The 14886-nt window shown below is 37.8% G+C and overlaps 1 protein-coding gene across 2 annotated transcripts in view; it reads right to left on the minus strand.

The window, feature by feature from the left end:
• Positions 1–12042, minus strand: part of LOC133638761 (stomatin-like) — a 34439-nt gene extending 22397 nt beyond the window's left edge. Inside the window, exons 1-4 of one of the 2 annotated variants that reach the window (XM_062031690.1) lie at positions 11790–12042; positions 10144–10173; positions 7398–7507; positions 4064–4136 (exon numbers count right to left, since the gene is read on the minus strand). In XM_062031690.1, the coding sequence (XP_061887674.1) occupies positions 4064–4136; positions 7398–7507; positions 10144–10173; positions 11790–11871 (295 nt within the window). In that variant the 5' untranslated portion in view covers positions 11872–12042. The remainder of the gene's footprint in view (positions 1–4063; positions 4137–7397; positions 7508–10143; positions 10174–11789) is intronic. The other variant, XM_062031691.1, reaches the window with a different exon arrangement.
• Between the last annotated feature and the right edge of the window lie 2844 nt (positions 12043–14886).

Consider the following 14886-nt stretch of genomic DNA (forward strand, 5'->3'; position numbering starts at 1 on the left):
TTGCTTAGTTCAAATAAAACACCCCTCATTTTTGTATTTTTTTCCTTGTTTTTGAACACTGACTTTTTGCACTGTAGTGTGGCCGAGGTTAAGGAAAGCAAACAGTAACTTTAGTCGGGGCATGGGCACCACAAGGCCCCCAGGAATGTGAAATGTGCTGGCAGCGCACTATTATTACCCCACGCTGTCACAAATGGCGTCCCCCGACACTCCGGGGAGTCCAATTTCAGCGTTTTTTTTTAAGAGGACACTCCCTGTTTTTATTAGACGCAGTAAAACAACAAATCAAAGATGAAGAGACAGTGAGCTATGAGATGTATGCAAATTGTTCCTCGTGGGAGCACGTGTTTTTCTCAACAAATACCTCGTCTTACGAAAAAGGAACGGAAAAAATAAGACAGCGCCATCACTATTTTCAGATTTATTTACACATCTACAACTCAAATAGCCCTGGCAGACATATGGCGTCACGTAAACGAGGCCCTGGTGAATTAGCTTTATTGCGGCATGCACTTTGAGGAGGACATCTTGTTCTAAGACCTGCATGTTGTTTCCATTTCTGATTCCATGCCAATGACTTATATCTCACCAAACTCCAATTGACTTTCTGTATTACTGCAGCAACGCATCTCGTACTTAAGACGACACAACCAGATATTTCACTATCTTGACGATACTTGCTCTTTCCCCACACTAATGCTGATAAATTGAGCTTCACTGTGATGTCTTTGTTGCTTAACCACTTGACATGAGGTCGGTGCTCTGGGCCATCTGTCCCAACTTTCAGTCTGTCCGCAAATGTCTGTGCGTAACTAGGCAACCGTTGATGCATGATCCTATTTATGTCAGAAATTTAATTTAAGACCGCTGGCAACGTTCAAGCAGTTTGAATGCGATTGAACGAGGTTTCTACCAAGGCCGATTATTTGTTCTTTTCTATCTCTCTACTGCACATTCAGATGTAAAATAATTGCAAAGTCATTGTGTGGCAACTAATTGCTAACTAGCACCTGCTTTTGCCTAAAATATAATGAGTGAACGCTCAGGGATGCCATCTTTGAGCTGAAATCTCTGTGAGTTATAATACATCACAACATATACACTGCAAAAAGTCAGTGTTCAAAAACAAGAGAAAAACAACTAAGGGGTATTTTATTTGAACTAAGAAAAAATTATCTGCCATTAGAACAAGAAAATGTGGCTTGTCAAGACTTTCCAAAACAAGTAAAATTAGCTAACCTCAATGAACCCAAAAATACCTTAAAATAAGTATATTCTCACTAATAACAAGTGCACTTTTCTTGGTAGAAAAAAAAGAGACTTTTTTGTTCAATATGTTGAAAAATATTCTTAAATTAAGTAAATGCTAGTGCCATTATCTTGACATAATGATATGCGCTCGGCATCATGATTTTTTTTTTCATGCTTGAAGAAATTATGACTTTAAAAAAGTAGTTTTATCCTTGTGAGTGTTGACACAGCTTTGCAACAGTTGGTATTCTAGTTTCAAGCATGTTTTACTCAATATAGGTCATCAAATCTCAGCAACAAGCTGTAATATCTTACTGAGATCATTTAGGACCAAAACACTTAAAACAAGTAAAACACTCTAAACATAAAAATCTGCTTAGTGAGAAGAATGATCTTATCAGACAGAAAATAAGCAAATATCACCCTTATTTGAGATATTTCATCTTACTTAGATTTCAGTTTTTGCAGTGTATTACTCAAATTATGCAGTGCAAATATGCCCTCTATAGAACATAATTAGGAACAACATCAGAGAAATTAGTAATTCGGCTTTTCCGGACCATAGTGTACTGTGCTTCAACATAGGAGTATTATTATGGTGTGTGTATAAAGTAAGACATATTATCTGGAAATTTGTTTGGCAATATTATGCAAAAGCAGCTTTTCTTACCTTCTGGTACCTGCTGATCTATATTTGGGATCTGCATAAGTCCTCAGAATTTGCGCGGGTCCGCCTTTGTAGTCCGTGCCGACAAAGTAAGTCGATAAGCTTCTTTTTCCTTTTTCTTCTTGTTATGGGACATTCATCCTCCGCTGTTGCCATTTCTAATATAAAGTAGTGTAAAGTTCTTACTTATATCTGTCAGTAAACTCGCCATGAAAGCACTAAAACATACCGGTGTAGTGAGTTTACATTATTCACCCAAGGAACTTTAGTTATTAGAGAGTTCCGGTTGGACGGTTTTTCACGGGACACATTTCGGGCGTTGTTGTTGCACTAGTGAGCCACAGATGAGGAGATGCTGCTCCGTTATTGATTGAAGTCTGAATTTCGTTAAAACAGTTAGCTCCATCTTTTGACACTTCTTCCACTCCCGTCCTTGCACGCCACACCGGTACATTAAAGATGATGGAGAAAAGACGCTGCCGAAGGTGAGCCACGTAAATAAGACCCGCCCACAAAACGGCGCATCCTGAAGCGACTGTCAGAAAGCGGCTTGAAGATGATGTGTAAAACATAATCTATGCAACATTTTGAGCAAAAAACCACCATTACATGTTATGTAGACCACAAGGAAATGTTTTCCATTTAGAAAAAAAAACAAAAAACATGACTCCTTTAATGCGCCTTATAATCCGGTGCGCCTTTTGTATGAAAATACACCCGCTCATCGGTGTCTAGTCAGGTCTATTTTCATACAAAAGGCACACCGGATTATAGGGCGCATTAAAGGAGTCATATTATTATTCGGCTCGGACTACAAAGGCGGACGCGTGCACATTTTCAGGACCTATGCAGATCCCAAATACAGATCAGCAGGTGCCAGAAGGTAAGAAAACTTGCTTTTGCATAATATTGCAAAACCAAAATGCCAGATAATATATCTTACCTTATACACACACCATAATAATACTCCTATGTTGAAGCACAGTACAATCCATCAAGCGGTGTGGCTTCATAGCTCACCAAAGTCCTACCAAAACATTTTCACAGATTTTTGAGCGCCGTGTGTAATGTTCTATATTTTCAATGGAACAAACACAATTTTTGTGTTGTTTATTTGAGTCATATTGCAGGAAATGAAAGGATTTTAAGTGCGCCTTATAGTCCGAAAAATACGGTAATTCGGCTTTTCCACTCATCTTGAGACGGTAGCACCAGGTAACATAAAGGTCTTTTCCACCAGCGATACCTATATTCAAAACCGTGAGGTGTGGACATGCTAGCACAGGTGTCAAACTGGTTTTCATTGAGGGCCACATCGCAGTTATGGTTGCTCTCAGAGGGCCGCTTTTAACAATGAATAATATACAGTATGAATATAAATGTGTATATATATAAAACATGTGTATAATTGTAAAAATAAAACTGGCAGCTCAGTCGCCACAATTTTACCGTAATATTTGCAGGTTTGTTATTTTACAGCATATAAAATAAAATACATGGAATTAAATTAAATTAAATGAAAAAACGGTACCACTGTTTTGTTACGTGAAAATTCATGAAATTTTTTTATAGTGTAAAATCCATGTTTTTTTGTGTATTATTACTCTTTATTGAAAGTGGATTTTACTGTAAATTATTTTACATGAACAGTTTGTTGGATTACTTGCTTTGAAATCATAAGTAAAGTAGATATTTAAGTATTTATCTTTAATTGAACAATAACACTGTTTTGAAATGTATGATATAATATTTTGGTTTATTATTAAAGATGATTAAAGTGTAAATATATGTAATTGTACACAGTACATTTATTTTTGTAATACATTCATTAAGAAAAGATAAGGTGCTTTATTTCCACGCTTTCGGGGGCCACACAAATTGATGTGGCGGGCCAAATATGGCCCCCCGGGCCTTGAGTTTGACACCTGTGTTGTACAGGAAGTGATGTCATCAAAAGAGCAGCCCTCGACGGCTTCAATCAAGCATGCAAAATGAACGAATAAAGCTTTCGTACGCCGAGACATGTAAAGATGCATAAACCGAAAAGGTTGCAAACAGAGGCGTTCGTAAATCGAGGTTATCCCGTATAAACACTGTAAAAACATATTATTATCTTTATTATTGTGGATATTGCAGTGGTCCAACCTGGTCCTTTGGCTCCTCCTCGCAAAAGGCGTCCCAGACGGAAAATAATGGCTCGCTCATACTCCTTCACGATCTGTGTACAGAGGCATAACACACAAAGAGCTTGTAAATCCTGCTTTCATGACATTCACCCTATCTAAACCCTGTAATTGGATATGTCTCCTTTTTAAAACAACAACATGTTAATTAGAACATCGGCTTACCAGTCTTTGGACCAGTGATTCTCAAACTGTGGTACATGTACCACTAGGAGTACACGGGCTCCATCTCCAGCCAAACAATCACTCAATCAAATATTCAAACTGTGTGTATTGTTACAGTGGACAAAAATATGAAATATGCTTGTCAAATAAAACCTCTGCTTTGTTTTTATTAATATTTAGGACTACTTCGCTGCTGTGTTTTAATACAGAATATTATGGTGGTACTTGGGAGAGCCAAGTGTTTTCTGTGGTGGTACTTGGTGAAAAAAGTTTGAGAACCACTGGTAAACAAGAGGTGGCGACTCCGCCCGAATGCAGCTGAGATAGGCCCCAGCACCCCCCGCGACCCCAAAAGGGACAAGCGGTAGAAAATGGATGGATGGATAGATGGTATAGACAATCACAACCCCGCAAGATTTCGAATAGTAGCCCACAGAGTGATTGAGAAGCCATACAAACACAACACTAAAAAATAAAACACGGAAAAGACAAACAAAAATGAATAATAACAACAGCATCAATAATAATACCATATTTTTCGGACTATAAGGCGCACTTAAAATCCTTTCAATTCGGTGCGCCTAATGTACGGAATAATTTTGGTTGTGCTTACCGACCTCAAAGCTATTTTATTTGGTACATGGTGTAATGATAAGTGTGACCAGTAGATGGCAGTCACACATAAGCAATATGTGGAAACTGCAATATGACTCAAGTAAACAACACCAAAATGTTTTATGTTCCATTGAAAATATAGAACATTACACACGGCACTCAAAAATCTATCAAAATTAGGGCCGCAACTAACGATTAATGTGATAATCGATTAATCTGTCGATTATTACGCCGATTAATCGATTAATAATCGGATAAAAGAGACAAACTACATTTCTATCCTATCCAGTATTTTATTGGAAAAAAACAGCATACTGGCACCATACTTATTTTGATTATTGTTTCTCAGCTATTTGTACATGTTGCAGTTTATAAAGTTTTAATAAAAAATATATATATATATATTTTTTTAATTAAAAAAAAAAAAAAAAAAGCCTCTGCGCATGCGCATAGCATAGATCCAACAAATCAATGACTAAATTAATCGGCAACTATTTTTATAATCGATTTAATCGATTAGTTGTTGCAGCCCTAATCAAAATGTTTTAGTAGGACTTTGGTAAGCTATGAAGCCACACCGTTTGATGGATTGTACTGTGCTTCAACATAGGAGTATTATTATGGTGTGTGTATAAGGTAAGACATATTATCTGGCATTTTGTTTCGCAATATTATGCAAAAGCAAATTTTCTTACCTTCTGGTACCTGCTGATCTGTATTTGTAATCTGCATAAGTCCTCAAAATTTGCGCGGGTCCGCCTTTGTAGTCCGTGCTGACGCGTAGATAAGCTTCTTTTTTTCTATCTTCTTGTTATGGGACATTCATCCTCCGCTGTTGCCATTTCTAATATAAAGTAGTGTAAAGTTCATACTTATATCTGTCGGTAAACTCGTCACGAAAGCGCTAAAACATACCGGTGTAGTGAGTATACATTATTCACCCAAGGAACTTTAGTTATTAGGAAGGTGAGCCACGTAAATAAGACCCGCCCACAAAACGGCGCATCCTGAAGCGCCTGTCAGAAAGCGGCTTGAAGATGATCTGTAAAACATCATCTATGCTACATTTTGACCAAAGAACCACCATTACATGTTATGTAGACCACAAGGAAATGTTTTACATAGAAAAAAAAATAGCATGACCCCTTTAATGCGCCCTATAATCCGGTGCGCCTTTTGTATGAAAAAAGACCTGACTAGACCCGCTCATCGGCAGTGCGCCTTATACAGGGCTGGCCCGTGGCATAGGCCGTATAGGCAAATGCTAAGGGCGCCGTCCATCAGGGGGCGCCACGCCAGTGACACAAATGTTGGAGAAAAAAAAAAAAGAAAAAGAAAAAGTTGGTACTATTATTTCTAAATAAAAAAAATAATCCCACGCTAATTAAAATGCAAAGTAAAGCCTATTTAATAGAAATATTATTTGTTACAACATTACGCCCCCCCCCCTCCCCCGCACGGTGCGCTCCCTCCCTTCCCGTATCATGACTCTTTTTGGACGTCACCACATAAAAAAGTCAACACAAGATGTCAAAACGGCCAAAACTGTCAGGTGCCCAGGGAAGAAAAAAGAGAAAAGAAGCGGAGGAGAAACGAGAAAAAGACAGAGGTAGCAGGTAGGTAACGTTAGCCTACATGAAATTATTTGTCTGTTACAGAATGTGATAGTAACCTGGCTTTTAGCATTAAGCTAATGTTACATGATTCGGCAATTGCTAATCAATAAATAGCTAGTTCTGTTTTAACATCGGGTTAATATTGTGGAGGGGGCAAAATTGTTATGGAAAATAATAATGTAACATTAGGTAATTACAGTACTCCCACCTTACATTCCTCAGGGACATTTGTATTAGATCTTTTAAGCAGGTGTTTTTTGTTGACATTGTTATTGCCTTCTGGTTAGCTAATCTTTGCCCTGCAGGTAATAGTCACTTTTCCACCCCTTTATATATTAGGTATAGTTGTAAGCCTAGTTGTTAAAGTGCACATCATTAATGTTAATTAAGCAATATCACATGAGAGGGAATGCTGTTTTTTTCATTTGAGCACTGCTGCGATTCGGTTAAAGATAATCATAACATAACATTCTCATATATGTTAATTTGCTTTCTTTAAGTAAAAAAAAAGGTCAAAGACAAAGCTATTCGGTTTCTTGTGAGTATATACACTTCACTGCCGATGTGGGGGGGGGGGGGGGGGGGGGGGGGGGGGCGCCACCTAAAATCTTGCCTAGGGTGCCAGATTGGTTAGGGCCAGGCCTGGCCTTATAATCCGGTGCGCCCTATGGTCCGGAAAATACGGTACTCACATCGATATCAATAATAATAATACTACCATCAGTAAAAGTGATTGAAGCAGTAAACAACAAACAAATCACTGTTACTATCACTCATTCCTCATCATTTCCATCACTGCCATGGATAGAGACAGAACAATAATAGTGTCACAGTGGCTAACACTCGCATTTCATCTCATAAGCTTGACAACCGCAATGTATCTATTATTCACCAGCTGACCTTAATGCACATCCAAATGGAGATTGGCAGTGTGACCACCATGAGGAGAAGAGACAATCCCACCAGCAGCCAGCCACAGAAGCCAATATCAGAGTCTCCATCGTCCAAGGCTGGAAATAAATAAAAAAAGACACACTTTATCATGTTTTGTAGTCATGCACCAAATGTGTAACACTTCCTTCTGTGTTCACTGATCATTTAGCAAGGTTAAAGGCTGCCCTTCCACACAGCTTCACTTCAAAACAATGATTGACATGCAATAACAGAATTCTTTGGTCTATAGCAGTGTTTTTCAACCACTGTGTCGTGAGATATTGACTGGTGTGCCGTCTGAGATTGTGTCATTTCACCTAATTGGGGTTACAAATATTTTTTTGCAAACCGGTAATTATAATCCGCAAATAACGTTCCGTTGTTGAGTGTCTGTGCTGTCTAGAGCTCGGCAGAGTAACCGTGCAATACTTTTCTATATCAGTAGGTGGCAGCAGGTAGCCAATTGCTTTGTAGATGTCTGGAACATGGTTTGTCGTGATCACAATATGCAACTGACAGCGGGAGGCAGTGTGCAGGTAAAAAGGTATCTAAATGCTTAATCCAAAAGTAAACAAAAGGGGAGCGCTGCTAAGAAAAGGCATTGAAGCTTAGGAAAGGCTATGCAAAAAACAAAAGTAGAACTGAACTGGCTGCAAAGTAAACAAAAACAGAATGCTGGACGACAGCAAAGACTTACAGCGTGTGGAGCAGCAGACGGCGTCCACAAAGCGCGTTTGTACATGACAGGACAATTAGCAAAGGCTAGCAACAACTTCAGTCATGATTTCAAAAACAAAGCAGGAGCGCAAGACAAGAACTAAAACACCACGCACAAGAAAACACCCCAAAAATTCCAAATAAGTCAGGTGGTGACAGTACTTCTACAAACCCCGTTTCCATACGAGTTGGGAAATTGTGTTAGATGTAAATATAAACGGAGTACAATGATTTGCAAATCATTTTCAACCCATATTCAGTAGAATATGCTACAAAGACAACATATTTGATGTTCAAACTGATAAACATTTTTTTTTTCTGCAAATAATCATTAACTTTAGAATTTGATGCCAGCAACACGTGACAAAGAAGTTGGGAAAGGTGGCAATAAATACTGATAAAGTTGAGGAATGCTATTCAAACACTTATTTGGAACATCTCACAGGTGTGCAGGCTAATTGGGAACAGGTGGGTGCCATGATTGGGTATAAAAACAGCTTCCCAAAAAATGCTCAGTCTTTGACAAGAAAGGATGGGGCGAGGGTCACCACTTTGTCCACAACTGCGTGAGCAAATAGTCAAACAGTTTAAGAACAACGTTTCTCAAAGTGCAATTGCAAGAAATTTAGGGATTCTAACATCTACGGTCCATAATATCATCAAAAGGTTCAGAGAATCTGGAGAAATCACTCCACGTAAGCAGCATGGCCGGAAACCAACATTGAATGACCGTGACCTTCGATCCCTCAGACGGCACTGTATCAAAAACCGACATCAATCTCTAAAGGATATCACCACATGGGCTCAGGAACACTTCAGAAAACCACAGTCAGTAACTACAGTTGGTCGCTACATCTGTAAGTGCAAGTTAAAGCTCTACTATGCAAAGCGAAAGCCATTTATCAACAACACCCAGAAACGCCGCCGGCTTCTCTGGGTCCCGAGATCATCCAAGATGGACTCATGCAAAGTGGAAAAGTGTTCTGTGGTCTGACGAGTCCACATTTCAAATTGTTTTTGGAAATATTTGACATCGTGTCATCCGGACCAAAGGGGAAGCGAACCATCCAGACTGTTATCGATGCAAAGTTCAAAAGCCAGCATCTGTGATGGTATGGGGGTGCATTAGTGCCCAAGGCATGGGTAACTTCCACATCTGTGAAGGCACCATTAATGCTGAAAGGTACATACAGGTTTTGGAACAACACATGCTGCCATCTAAGTGCCGTCTTTTTCATGGACGCCCCTGCTTATTTCAGCAAGACAATGCCAAGCCACATTCAGCACTTGTTACAACAGCGTGGCTTCGTAAAAAAAGAGCGCTGGTACTTTCCTGGCCCGCCTGCAGTCCAGACCTGTCACCCATCGAAAATGTGTGGCGCATTATGAAGCGTAAAATACGACAGCGGAGACCCCGGACTGAAGCTCTACATAAAACAAGAATGGGAAAGAATTCCACTTTCAAAGCTTCAACAATTAGTTTCCTCAGTTCCCAAACGTTTACTGAGTGTTGTTAAAAGGAAAGGCCATGTAACACAGTGGTGAACATGCCCTTTCCCAACTACTTTGGCACGTGTTGCAGCCATGAAATTCTAAGTTAACTATTATTTGCAAAAAAAAAATAAAGTTTATGAGTTTGAACATCAAATATCTTGTCTTTGTAGTGCATTCAATTGAATATGGGTTGAAAATGATTTGCAAATCATTGTATTCCGTTTATATTTACATCTAACACAATTTCCCAACTCATATGGAAACGGGGTTTGTACTTTGAGACAAGACCTATAGTGATGCATGGTTTGTTATGGTTTGACTTCATATCCAACACTTGCGAGAACAACTTTGTCAGTATCGGCTACTGAGTTTCATTTTTTTATGTTTTCTGCTGGTGGAGGTGTGCCTCCGTCCGGATTTTTTCAAACCAAAAAAAAAAAGCGCCTTGGCTCCAAAAAGGTTGAAAAACACTGGTCTACAGAGGTGATGGGGATTCCAGTACCTTCCGCATCATGTAAAGTGCTGCTCGGACCTACAGACAAAGGTCAAGGGTCAAAACACCATTGTTTTGTTCAAAGAATGTGCTGCAAACTTTATAACGACTAATCCTACACGCCATGGAAGCAAGCGCATGGTGACGTCATAATTAGTCTCCGCCCACATATGGATTATATGTGCGATACACGGTACTGGATAATTAAAAATAATATTTAAATGAGTATTTTACCCACACAGGATGTCATTTTATGAAGCAAAAAACGGCATAAATAAGTTTTTTTCCCCCAAAGCAGCTGCCTGTGTCCTCAGGATACTACATAAGTGCCTATGCATTTAATTATTATATATATTTTTATGTACATTGTAGCTGTCGCCAGAATTTTACCGTTTTTAAAAAATTTTTTTATAAAACATATTACTATAAATTGAAAAATGGTTCCACAGATTGAACATAAAAAAATATGCGACTTAGCTGCCAGGGTTTTAATGTAAAATATACAGTTTTTACGATGTAATGGAAAAAAGTTCAATGAAGGTTTTTGTTGTTTTTTTACAGTAAAATTCTACTAATGGAGCTGCCCGTTTTTTGTATTATTTTTTATTTTTGCGTAAAATAACTGCCTATGCATTTAAGTATTATATATATTTTTATGTACATTGTAGCTGTCGCCAGAATTTTAGTTTTTTTTTTTTTTTAAACATATTACTAAAAATTGAAAAATGGTTCCACAGATTGAAAATAAAAATTTGAAAAATAGGCGACTGAGCTGCCAGGGTTTTAATGTAAAATATATGTTTTTTGTTTTTACGATGTATTACTGCCTAATGCAAAAAAGTTCAATAGGTTTTTTTTTCTTTTAACAGTAAAATTGTAGTAATTGAGCTGCAAGTTTTTAATCTTTTTAAAAAAAATTTTTTAGCGTAAAAGCTATTGTAATTTTAACAGTGTACAATTTGATGGATAATTTGCTTTGAACCCATAAGTCAAGAAGATATTAAAGTATTTATTTATTTTTTTAAATTATTATTATTATTTTTTTAATCAAAGTATTTATTTGTATTTTAACAAAAATGTTTGGAATGTATGATAATATAATTTTTTTTAAATAAATTGGCTAACATTAAATTTTAAAAGCTGTGCATTTACATGGAGGAGATGTTTTTTTTCTTTCTGTCATATTGGAACTAATTAATACATTTTGGCAAGATAAAGTCGTGGCCAGGCTTTCAAGGGCCACAGAAAATAATGTGGCGGGCCCCATCTGGCCCCCGGGCCCTGACTTTGACAATTGTCATTTAGAACTGGATAATTAAAAATAATATTTAAATTTAGAGTATTTTACCCACACAGGATGTCATTTTATGAAGCAAAAACGGCATAAATATTTTTTTCCCCCAAAGCAGCTGTGTGTTACATTTAATTACGTCCGTAGCAAAACATTGGTTAGCTCATCTTTAGCTAGTTTGTTGGTACCATTTCCAAACAAACATGCCCATCCCAGTACTTATATTACCCCAACTGTAATATTTCATCTTTAAGGGCTTTTTTTAAGGTTTAAGTGCCCGGAAATGGAAACATTACGAACATTTTACTCGTTAAACGCGAGTAAAAATCCTATGTTATAAAAATCCCAAGTAGTGTGTTTTTACCTTTGTTACTTGATTGGCGTTCTCGTCTTTCTGCAGCCTTCATCGCAACTTCTTCGTCGTCCATAGAAAAGACTTTGGGCATGAAAAGATAACAAAGAGTGTTAAAGTAACGAGTCTTGTGTCGTTAAACAAGTCGTGAGGGTGAGGTTGGTCTCCTCGTGCCTGTGGATTCTCTTCAACCTGCGCGCAGGCTTGAAGGTTCTGTGACGTAAGCGGGCTAAATTAAACTATTTTGTTCATGACAGGGAGAAAACGCTGGATATGAGATATTGCATGAAATACTTAATACAGGTACAATTCACATGCAAATCGGCTATGACTTAGTCCACTTCGGGGGGACGGGTCCAGAACATGCCTGTAAGTCAAACACGGGGGTGAAATTTTCCCTTTTCGCCAGTCACGCCTTTTTTCTTCCTTTTTTTTGTTTTGACCACAAAAGTTTATTGATTTCCTTTCCTGCACAGACTCGCCCCTTTTCCGCACCCCCTCCAGTTTGTTGCACATCTTTAAATGAATATATGTTATATTCAAAATCTGCACATTGTCGTGTTATTCAACATTCCATCCATCTAATCCTTTTAACTATCCATCCATCCATTTTCTTCCGCTTATCCAATCCAATCCACTTTATTTATATAGCACATTTAAACAACAAAAATGTTTCCAAAGTGCTGCACAACAAAATTAAAAACAATCCGATGTCGGGTCGCGGGGGCAGCAGCCTAAGCAGAGAAGCCCAGACTTCCCTCTCCCCAGCCACTTCGTCCAGCTCCTCCTGGGGAGTCCCGAGGCGTTCCCAGGCCAGCCGGGAGACATAGTCTTCTCAACGTGTCCTGGGTCTTCCCCGTGGCCTCCTACCGGTCGGACGTGCCCCAAACACCTTCCTAGGGAGGCGTTCGGGTGGCATCCTGACCAGATGCCCAAACTAGAGTCCAGTGGCCACGTGCTTTACACCAATGCACCCCACGCTTTGCATTGGACTTGGTGATGTATGGCTTAGACACAGCTGCCCAGCCATGGAAACCCATTCCATGAAGCTCTCTGCGTACTGTACGTGGGCTAATTGGAAGGTCACATGAAGTTTGGAGCTCTGTAGCAACTGAGTGTGCAGAAAGTCTTTGCACTATGCTGACCCCTCTCTTGTCAGTTAACATGGCCTACCACTTGGTGGCTGAGTTGCTGTTGTTCCCAAACTCTTCACTTTCCGTATAATAAAGCAGACAGTTGACTTTGGAATATTTAGGAGCGAGGAAATTTCACGACTGGATTTGTTGCACAGGTGGCATGAACTGAACAGGCTGCAAAGTAAACAAAAACAGAATGCTGGACGACAGCAAAGACTTACAGCGTGTATGACAGTTCCACGCTGGAAATCACTGAGAGCGGCCCATTCTTTCACAAATGTTTGTAGAAACAGTTTCCATGCCTAAGTGCTCGATTGTATACACCTGTGGCCGGGCCAAGTGATTAGGACACCTGATTCTCATCATTTGGATGGGTGGTGTATGTTGGTCATGAAGCAGGTAGTAGTCTGCAAACTAACGAACAGATGGACAAGCAAGTATAGATGAACATAAATAAACACAAATTGTCATTATTACATCACATTGTAGAGCAGGGGTGTCACACTTGTTTTTATTGAGGGCCACAACGCAGTTATGGCTGGCCTCTGAGGGCCGCTTGTATCAGCAAATAACATGTCAATATGCCCGTGCCTTTGATTAGATTAAAAATAAATAAATAAAGTAAAAAACTGGCACATCAGTCACCAGAATTTAAATTTTTTTTTTATGACTTATTATAGTAAATGGAAAAACAGTACTACTGGGGTTTTTTTATACAGTAAACAAAAAGCTGGGGTACCGTTTTTCCATTGACAGTAATAAACTTTAAAGTAAAAAAACTTGCAGCTCAGTCGCCAGAATTTTACTGTAAAATACATCGTTTTTTTGTTTTTTTTTTACAACATATTACAGCAAATGGAAAAACAGTACTACTGTTTATTTTTAATTTTTACAGTAAACAAAAAGCTGGGGAACCCTTTTTCCATTGACAGTAATACACCATACAAACAAACAACCCTGGACTTTACAGTAAAAAAAACTTGCAGCTCAGTTGCCAGAATTTTACTGTAAAATATATATATATATATATATTTTAACAACATATTACAGTAAATGGAAAAACAGTACTGTTTGTTTTTTTCTTTACAGTAAACAAAAAGCTGGGGTACCGTTTTTCCATTGACAGTAATACACCATACAAACAAACAACCCTGGACTTTAATGTAAAAAAAAACTTGCAGCTCAGTCGCCAGAATTTTACTTTAAAATATATAGTTGTTTTTTTTTTTTTTTACAACATATTACACTAAATGGAAAAACAGTACTACTGTTTTTTTTTGTATTTTTACAGTAAACAAAAAGCTGGGGTACCCTTTTTCCATTGACAGTAATACACCATACAAACAACAACCCTGGACTTTAAAGTAAAAAAACTTGCAGCTCAGTCGTCAGAACTTTACTGTAAAATATATAGTAGTTGTTGTTTTTTTACAACATATTACAGTAAATGGAAAAACAGTACTACTGTTTATTTTTAATTTTTACAGTAAACAAAAAACTGGGGTACCATTTTTCCATTCACAGCAATACACCATACAAACAAACAACCCTGGACTTTAAAGTAAAAAAAACTTGCAGCTCAGTTGCCAGTATTTTACTGTAAAATATATATATATATATATTTTAACAACATATTACAGTAAATGGAAGAACAGTGCTAATGTTTGTTTTTTTCTTTACAGTAAACAAAAAGCTGGGGTACTGTATTTCCATTCACAGTAATACACCATACAAACAAACAACCCTGGACTTTAATGTAAAAAAAACTTGCAGCTCAGTCGTCAGAATTTTACTGTAAAATATATAGTTGTTTTTTTTTACAACATATTACAGTAAATGGAAAAACAGTACTACTGTTTATTTTTTATTTTTACAGTAAACAAAAAGCTATATAATACATAGTTGTTGTTTTTTTTACAACATATTACAGTAAATAGAAAAACAGTACTACTGTTTTTTTTAATATATTTTTT

Source organism: Entelurus aequoreus, linkage group LG21, assembly GCF_033978785.1.
Source record: "Entelurus aequoreus isolate RoL-2023_Sb linkage group LG21, RoL_Eaeq_v1.1, whole genome shotgun sequence".
In the NCBI taxonomy this organism is placed as follows: domain Eukaryota; kingdom Metazoa; phylum Chordata; class Actinopteri; order Syngnathiformes; family Syngnathidae; genus Entelurus; species Entelurus aequoreus.